Source organism: Schistosoma haematobium, chromosome 1 (genome assembly GCF_000699445.3).
Source record: "Schistosoma haematobium chromosome 1, whole genome shotgun sequence".
NCBI classification, from domain to species: Eukaryota; Metazoa; Platyhelminthes; class Trematoda; order Strigeidida; family Schistosomatidae; genus Schistosoma; species Schistosoma haematobium.
Window position 1 is genome coordinate 51641721 of NC_067196.1, and position 9383 is coordinate 51651103.

At 32.1% G+C, this 9383-nt stretch overlaps 1 protein-coding gene across 1 annotated transcript; it reads right to left on the minus strand.

Annotated features, from left to right (window-relative positions):
* Window positions 1-3777: 3777 nt before the first annotated feature.
* Window positions 3778-7136, minus strand: MS3_00001542 (uncharacterized protein; the record flags this gene model as incomplete). The annotated part of the gene is made up of 4 exons (XM_035734003.1): window positions 3778-4307; window positions 5141-5234; window positions 5829-5924; window positions 6885-7136. The coding sequence occupies 4 exons, from the start codon at window positions 7134-7136 to the stop codon at window positions 3778-3780; spliced, it is 972 nt and encodes a 323-aa protein (XP_035590211.1).
* Window positions 7137-9383: the final 2247 nt, after the last annotated feature.

Genomic DNA, 9383 nt, shown 5'->3' on the forward strand with positions numbered 1-9383 from the left:
ACTGTAGATGGTTGTTCAACTAAGATCAGTTCGTGATGCAAATTTCAAAAATTTGATAATCTTCATAAACCCTTTATACCAAGAAAATAATTTCGCAGGTTGTTAAATTGAGACCTAAGGTTTAGTCTGTTGAACTTAATACTATCATTTCAGTATTCCGAACATTCACAGTTAATGTTTACTTATATTTATATAAGGTCCATGTTTAAAATTGTGCTCATGAGTTTATATTAGCAGTGCTTAATTACTATCGTTTTTCATCCTAGACAGTTTTGATATATTCAATTCGGTTAGACTCAACCATTAAATTATATTTAATTAACAAAAGAGGATAAAAAAATCTATATTTCGACCAAACAATCATAGATTAACAACTAAGTCTAAGAAACCCAGTTCTTAGGGTCAATCAAATTCTATTGATCAAATTGTGACCTGACCAATAGTTTGAGTGACTAGATATTATGGTAGACTTTCTTTAGTGTTAGATAATTTAGAACAGCCCACTGAAGTTCAAATGACATAGAATTGAAAATAGTCCGTTGAGATATTTTGTAGTGCAGGCTAGAATGAAACACAAAAGGAATATCACTTCTCTCAGAATCATAGATATCCCTTAGCAACAAATGTCGTATAGTGAGAAACTTAGTGTCAGGCTATCCTATCAACCAACTTCAACCATCCAACAACAAACACTTTCGTATGAAGAACTAGAAGCTCATGACTTATTTAAACCGTAAAACATAAAATTCATCCAAAATATTTAACCATTTTAATAATAAGAACTGGATAACTCTATTATTGTACAAAATATTTTTTATTTCTCCAAAAATAATACTTGTTGATAAAAGCTGATTGCAGATACAAAAGCACTACTGAGGAGTCCCATACTATGACGAAACGGACGTCCAGTACTTTGAGGTTTTCACTGGTAGTCTAGCTTAGATTAAATTATGAATTCAACTATTAAAATTACTAGAATCTCCACAAATCCCCATCCTCACTTTTCCAAATATCAAAACATTTTTGTTCTTCAATGATTTTGATTAATCTCTCTGTAAACTGAGGCTTATATTTTATATTGAAACATTTGCAGCCGCATGAGTAAATGAATACTGATTTTTAACTTTTGTCGATTGTACATTGAAGTGTATATTTGTCACATATACCTTGATATACCTTTATTATTAAGTGTATTGCAATAAAATCAAAAGAATTATTGGATTTTCAATAAGTCTCATAGTTAGTATATGGGGAATATGATAAAGCTTTTCATGACCATCTGTCTTCAACAAGTATTTATGCGTACATATTTGATTAATAATACACTCAGTTCATCTTAATATCGTATTTTTTATGCATGTTTTGACAAGCTAGTTAACAACCATACATCCTCATGTATACAACTAGACAATCACTAAATGAAAATGAATTTAAAGTAGAGAGAGATGGGGGGAGAAGATTTGTAGCTCAGATGGATGACTTTTATGAAGTTTTGTTCTCTGAACTACATGGTTTGGTCGTGGTGCTTTTATCGTTCTTCTGAACGACATCATCAGCACTTCCACTTGAAGTTTGTGCTGATGATGTCGTTCAGAAGAACGATAAAAGCTCCACGACCAAACCATCCAGCTCAGACAACAAAACTCCATCAAAATTAGAGCGAGTAAGCTGATTTGAATGATATATATACAACAGTTCTAAAGCTTTCACAGCCAGGATGTTGCAGAGATGGTAGCTTTGAAAGACAACGACCCGTAAGAGCTTTCATATTTTTTTGTTTCATCACTGGCGAAGGTCAGTGCAAATTCACTCGATTAACTTAGTAGTAATATTGCATAGGTAAAGCGTTAATTTACGGACACAAGTAATTGCACTCTTAAACCGTATTCAATCGAATACAAACAATTATCACTTTTACAATAAAAAATGGATAACCTAATACATTTTAGATGTATCGTCAAATTCACTGACTAGCTAATAAATCTGTAACTCAATTGTTTTTAATGTCAATGTATCTCAACGTAACCAGTGTACTGAAACTTTTGACTTATTTCAGTACTAAATTATTGAAAAAGAGTTCACAAAGAAATTTATACAATGTCATGTAGTATTTGTTGAAATTTATCAAGTAAATCTGTCAGAAAATTTATGCGAACTATTACTCACTTTCAAATTCGCATAAAAATGATAAGAAGTAGTTGAAAAGATGGATAGCAAACGAGTCGAAATAATAGTAATATCAATGATCGAGAAAAAAATAAAACTAAATATTGGAAATATAGTTAACATCGAAATAATGAGAAACTATGTATTAAAAGAATACTGTAACTTAAACTGTGATTGTAGATAAAGAGTGAATGTATCTGTGACAATCTAATTGTTACATAATCACATCATCTAATACCTCTAAACAATTATTATGCATACCCCAGTCTGGTTGTCTTTACTTACCAACACAGTTCCTACTAACACTCAATACTGATATGGACTGATATTATATCCTGGTTTGTTCATCCTTAATCTTCCTCTAGCCTATTCATAACCAAACAAGTATAACAAATCGAAACATATGGTAGTATGACATACTATGCATATATATATATATATATATATATATATATATATATATATATCAATTATTTTACCAAACACCTTAAGTCTAACTTCAGTCTCGTTTACTCGATTATTCCACCCAACTAGAACAATGTTTTGAAGACTAATATTATATTCTTTAGAAGTACCAATAATGGTATTAGTATAACAATAGTTACTGTTGTATTTATATACATTTTTCATTTTTATAAAAATTATACATATACTGTGCAGCAGTTCGTCCCGTCCTACTTTATGGCAGTGAAACATGGCCGGTAAGAGTAGAGGATATTTGTACGTTACTAGTATTTGATCATAGGTGTCTTCGAAACATTGCTCGTATATTCTGGGACTATCGAGTAACGCAGTTGTTAGGAAACGGGTATTAGGTAAGGATGGCAAATCGATTGATGACGTAGTGAAACTTCATCAGTTGAGATGGTTGGGACACGTGTTACATATGCCCAACGACCGACTGCCTCGATGTGCGATGTTCAGTGGTATAGGAGTAGGTTGGAAGAAAGCTAGGGGCGGCCAGACTAAAACATGGCACAAGTCCATGAAGTCACTGACAAGTGGACTGAGCCATGTTGGTAGGTGTAGAATACCTGGTTGGGATCTGCGAGACGATAACAACCGATGGTTAGAGACCCTGAATGACATGGCTCAACATCGTTTGAAATGGCGCAAGTGCATCCACTCTTTGTATTCTCCCAAATCCTAATCTTCTGAATTCTTCGTGTCCCTTTTTCCTCTTTCCAAATCTATTTCACTGGATTATACTCTTTGAATAGCATCTTCAAACCCTAATCTTTCCGAATACTGCTTATACTCTTACTACCTCTACCACTACGTGATTTGAGTCGACTACTGCATCTCTGTGCGAATGTGGTATGGCAACTCAAACTGATGTACGTACGTACGAAGTTTTACGTTGTTACTGACTGACTAACTGAATATAATTATAAATCTGATAAATAATAATAAAACTGAATTAACTTTTTTTCTTTATATTTAAATCTGTACAATAAGTGTATTCAATGAATTCATCATTAAACCAAATCAACTAGTGTATCTGAATAAATAAATCATCATTAATCTGTTCAGTATGATATAACAAAGAACTTTTTTTAAAAAGGAAGGTATGAAAAGAAAAAGAAAGAAAAATTCAAAAAAAGAATAAATTTAATTTAAATATGGTCTCCAAACATTTTCTTGTTTGATATAATGTGATAGATTTTCTTTTTCATTATTCATTACATAATTATTCCATTGTTTCATGATTACATCATTTTGTGATTTACTCATTGGATGATGATGATGCTGCTGATGATGAGGATGATGATGATAATTAGATGTGATATTTTGATGTTTGATTTTACACCAACGATATTTTAATGGTAATCGAAATGTATGATTTTTAATTGGTGCATTCGAATTAGATTCATTTGAAAGATTTAAACAAGAGAATGGTATGGATTGATTTATATTAGAATATTTAATTTTGTCTTCATTATGTAAATTCATTGAAGAATAATTAGAAAGATTTAATGGATTGATTTCAATAGAATTTTGTTCAATTTTATGTAAATATTGTGATAATGAATTTAAATGATTCGATTTTATATTAATTGAATCTGAACTAGAAGAAATTGGTTTAATGTTATTTGTTTCTTGTGAAGTTAAAGTCAGTTTATGTAAACGGGACAGTAATTCTAAAAAAAGATATGAGAAAAAGAAGAAAAAAAGCAATTAGTTTTACAGCTCGTATTTGATTCTGAAATGAATATATTATTAACTTGTCATGAAAACACTAAACAACAGTCTTTTTAAGAGAAGATGAATAGTGGATAACAGTGGAATCCAGTTTGACATTCGTTTCATTCAATTTAGGACTCGTCAGCTGGATGTATCTGCATCTCAGAGTTGATGTTCATTCTGGTATTTGAATCCTGTACCGTTTACTTCGAACGCCATCGCGTTATCCACTTAGCTACAGAGTCCTGATAACCACCTGTTTGTGTAATGGGGTGAAGTTTAAATTCACTTAGTGTTGTTTTACTTGTATCTTCCTATTGATTTTTTGGGACTGCAATTGATCAGCCTCTTGTTGGCATATGTGCATGCTGTACGGATTCCCTCGATATTGCCTTAAGTCACAAGCTTTTTAAGCAAAGATCTTGATTACGTAACCGAGGATTCACTGGTTTAAGTTCAAATATAATCTCTAAAATTCAGTTTCCATGTAAATATGAAACATTTTGAATCAAAGCTATCCAAGACAATGTTAGGAGTTAAATAAATCTTAGTTACTTGCTGGTACAGATCAATGGGATTTTAAATGCCTATTACCATATATGAACAACCGGTTTTGCATAGATTTTCAAAAAACAATTTGTCCTAGTGAAAACCATCCCCTTCTTATTTATTTGTTAAAATAGACAACAAAGACACTATTAGTTACTTTTCAGCAAAACAAAATCTTTGGTTAGTCAAAAAAATAATAAACCAGAAGATTATGAACCACTAATTTATAAATTAAACATACCAGGTCTGTCCTTCAGAATTTTGGCGATTCCTTCAAATATCGTATAACAGATCCCAAGTATATCATTCTTTTCCATTTTGGAGTGTTTTGATGGCTGGAAAAAATTTTTTTGAAGAATATTATTAGGCATTTGAAAGTTAATGAATGTTGAAATTTTATTACTTTAAACTTCTTTCCCTTCATTTTCAAAACGAACTACTTATTATTGTTCTAAGTAGTTTGATTATGGAACAAATACATATTTAGCATAAGTTTGAGTTATAAAATACTTTCTATTATATCTATACTTGATGTATAATTATCTAAATGTATGTTCGCCCGATAAAAATTCCATACTTTCAAAAATTTTCAGTATAGGGTTGTGAACAGTGTTGATTTTTGATCGAGATCGTTAATCGATCAATGTTAGACCATCATTGTGGATGCCCACTGCTGAAGAGTCCCACACTAGGATGACATAGCCATCTAGTGCTTCCAGGTTTCCAGTGGTGATCTGACATTGATCGATTCATGATCTCGATCAACATTTTAGAAATTTATTATTTTTCTATCTGTTTTTTCGTTAATTCTTGTAATGCAATTAGATTAAAAATTAAGTTGAAATTAGGAAAATAATTATATATTTTGTAGCTCAAGAGATTCCTCTTACGGTGGAAACTTTTAAACAAACAACTAGTTAACAACTTACATCTTCTCCAATTAATTTCATAGCTAAATTATGTAATGCATTCATTTTATCTGAGATACAAGCACGACGTTGCCGTTCTGTGTTCCTTTTCTTTAACTGAAAGAAAAAATGAATAGTTTAATTGCCCAAGTTCAACACTATAGTAAGAGATATTAACAATTCATTTATGTTCCAAAAATGTTCAACTTATCTGGGTTGAGAATGAAATCTAATCAATGACATGAGATAATGATCATGAATTGACTAAAATGGGAACAATGAACCATCAGTTATTGACTCAGTGGTCTAGAAGTATAAAAATTTAACTCAATAGTTTCAGCAAATATTTACAAGGCATTATATATATATATGCAATGGCAGCCTGTTTGAATACCTGAACTACCTGCTCCTACCATCTGAATATTTCAAAAAGTTTATTTTAACACATCATTATATCTATTAATCGCATAACCTATTCAGGCGCGTATATAAAATGTTTACAACCTTTCGCTGTACAAGTTGCAAAAAAATACAATCAGAGACATCGTGGTGGTTGGTAATATGCATTGAAAATAATGAACATTATTTAGATGTCGATTCCTGAACTGCTAACATCTAACTAGCGATCACTAATTGGCAAGATGGACTATCTTCAATTTTTACTAAGTCTAAACATGTACCGTGATTGTGGTGTAATTACAATTAATTAAGAATTCAGGTTAAATTATTTACAAGACGATCATTCAATATCACTACAAGATTTCAATATTTATCATCAGGACCAATCAAGCAACAAGAAAAGAAAACTTGTTGAGACACTGTGCTTATAATTCTATATTGTACCAAAGATATAATATTGAATAAAGTCATTAATCATAAATGTTTTTTGAAGAAATGCTGAGTAATTGGTATGAAATAGTCATTATATTCATAATTTATATTTTATATTTTTATTAGTTCCCTTAAGAATAAATTCACTTAAGACTATTGGACGATAGGCTGGAGTTGTTTCATTTCAATAGCAATGATTTGAAAAAATACTATGTGCACTCGTAAATCTTAAAGTTGTATTCTTACCCGACGAACTTCATCACGGATTTCCATTGGTATTGTTGACCGTCTACCTCGACGACTGGGTAAGCTGTTCATCATTGAGTTTCTGGAGATTGTGGAGTTTCGGGTTAGTGGTATTATATTATGTGGTTCGGTTTTTATGTCTGATATAACAAATCCTTCACATTCAGAATTTGTTGTAGAAAAATTATTTGTAATTGTAGATTGAACTGGTATCATACTACTTTGATGAAATTGATTTGAGCATTCCTTCATTTCACTAAATATATATGGTTTTAATTATATTCTTGACCAATGAGATAGCAGAAGCCACATGAATAATTTAACTGAACGGCGCATGCATTCTAGTTGACCAATCAAAATTCGACTTATTTATAGCCTTACGCTTACACATGTAATCCAAATGACAATTGCCCTCTTAACGTTCACTTTCCCTTAGGTCACCATCATTTCACTCTATGAGTCAACTAATTCTAACGTTCTTCCCATCATAGTACTGGAAACTAGTAAAAAAACACGTTTCTACTTGTTTGTCAATTTGACTAGAATTTGTACACTGATTTAATGTAGAAAGTAAGACGAACGATGTTGAATAGTAATGGAATACATATAAAATCCAATCCAATAAAATATTATTAGTATTAATGCTGTTTTCTACCAGCAATAACAATCTGTAATGCAAATATACGATCATTTTCAACACAAACATGGATAGTTTGTGTTTCTCAGTTTGCAGTTGTGACGATTGTTGAATTTCATTGATATCTTGAACCGATCAATGTTAAACCACGTTTGAAAACTTGGAAGCACTGGACTGTTGTTTTGTCCTATTATGGGACTCCTAAGCAGTGATCTCGTTCACGGCAATAGAACCCAGGACCATCGGGTGTGAGGCAGTTAACCACTGAATACAATCAAAGTTGGTTGCATGATATTGTAGTTCGGTTAAAGTTATACGTTAACACCGTTGGATGCCGACTCAGTGGTTTATAGGTCAGGTGTTATCTTGAGAGGCCGCAGGTCTTAGGTTCGAGTCCTTTGTGTGGGACCGTGGGTGCGCACTGATGAGGAGTCCTATACTAGGACGAAACGGTCGTCCAGTGCTCTTAGGTTATCAGTGGTGGTCTAACAATGATCGGTTCATGATTTCAATGAAATTCGTGTTTCGTTGAAATTACGAACAGATTCATGTTAGGGGACTATTAAAAGCCAGTAAGGACTAAAACACCTGAACAGTGCCCACCCACAGCCCCTCAACTGAGGGTTGAACCCAGGACCTCCAGTACTGCGCGAACACTTAACTTCTAGACCACTGATCCTGCACCAGATTGTGTATAAGCCTAACTTCAATCAATCCACAATGTTGTGCAACCATCTTTATTATCTTCGGTGCCTACCTCCCTCAAACTCGACGAAGTTGAACTCCACTGGTCACGTCTCCTCACTAGAACTAGTGAAAAATCCTGCCGAAGCTAGTCGATAATGAACATGTCAGTATAGGTATGTGGCAGTCATTGATATTTATTGATATCACGAACCGGTTTAAGTCAGAATAATTTGTATGTTAGTTCATAGTATAACTATGGAATTACTTCGAGGTAAACATCTTGTAATTCTGGTGAGAAGCTGGCAGTTGGATCTAGTTAAGTCTAAAGCGAGGTGTGCCCTCATTTAAAAAAGGTGTGTTCTATTGTGTCATAAAGGCACTACAGCTAATGTCAGTTCTTTGTGGAAATCGACTTTAAATTAACAAAATTTCTACAAACTAACTGATTGAGCAACGGAGATGGGTTGCCATAGGAACAGTCCTTGAATATGTGGTTAATAATAAAGAAAATAATTCAAATATACTAACTGAATCCCACTAGTAAACGTCAGTATGAGTAAAAAGGGGATAACTAATTGTAACCTAATCTCCTTTTTTTAGCTTATTATTAATCCTCTTTACAAGGTATATAAATTTAGTAATCTAATCTATACTAATACATTATATTAATAACTGACTGGAAAAATTATGGAGTACCATGAATAAACTCCATTTTCAAGTATATGAATCTCTACGCTAAATGGTTTACATTTTAAATAAATATGACACGTGAAATTCCAATTTTTCGTGAATCATTCGATCCCGTTTAATTCTTTGAAACTATTTACAGAGATATTATCATTCGACAGTTATTTAAAATCTTACCAGTAAAGATTAACTGTTTTGTACGATAAATTTCTTCAAATAATGCTCATTTGTTATAAAAACTCACTGAATGAAATTTACTTGTCACAATTTCGACTTAATTGATAATAGTTTCTAAGATTTATCTCTAACCAAACTATAAAACCTCATCAAATATTACGTATATTGTTCAAAGAATTCGAAAGATAAAGATGTCTCATTTTTTTCTATTTTGGTTAGTCGTCTGTGTAAGGTCAGAATTTTGATGATAATAAAGACTGTGCTTACAGAATAAACACCTATGGAATTTTTTGATAATTTCGATTCAGTTG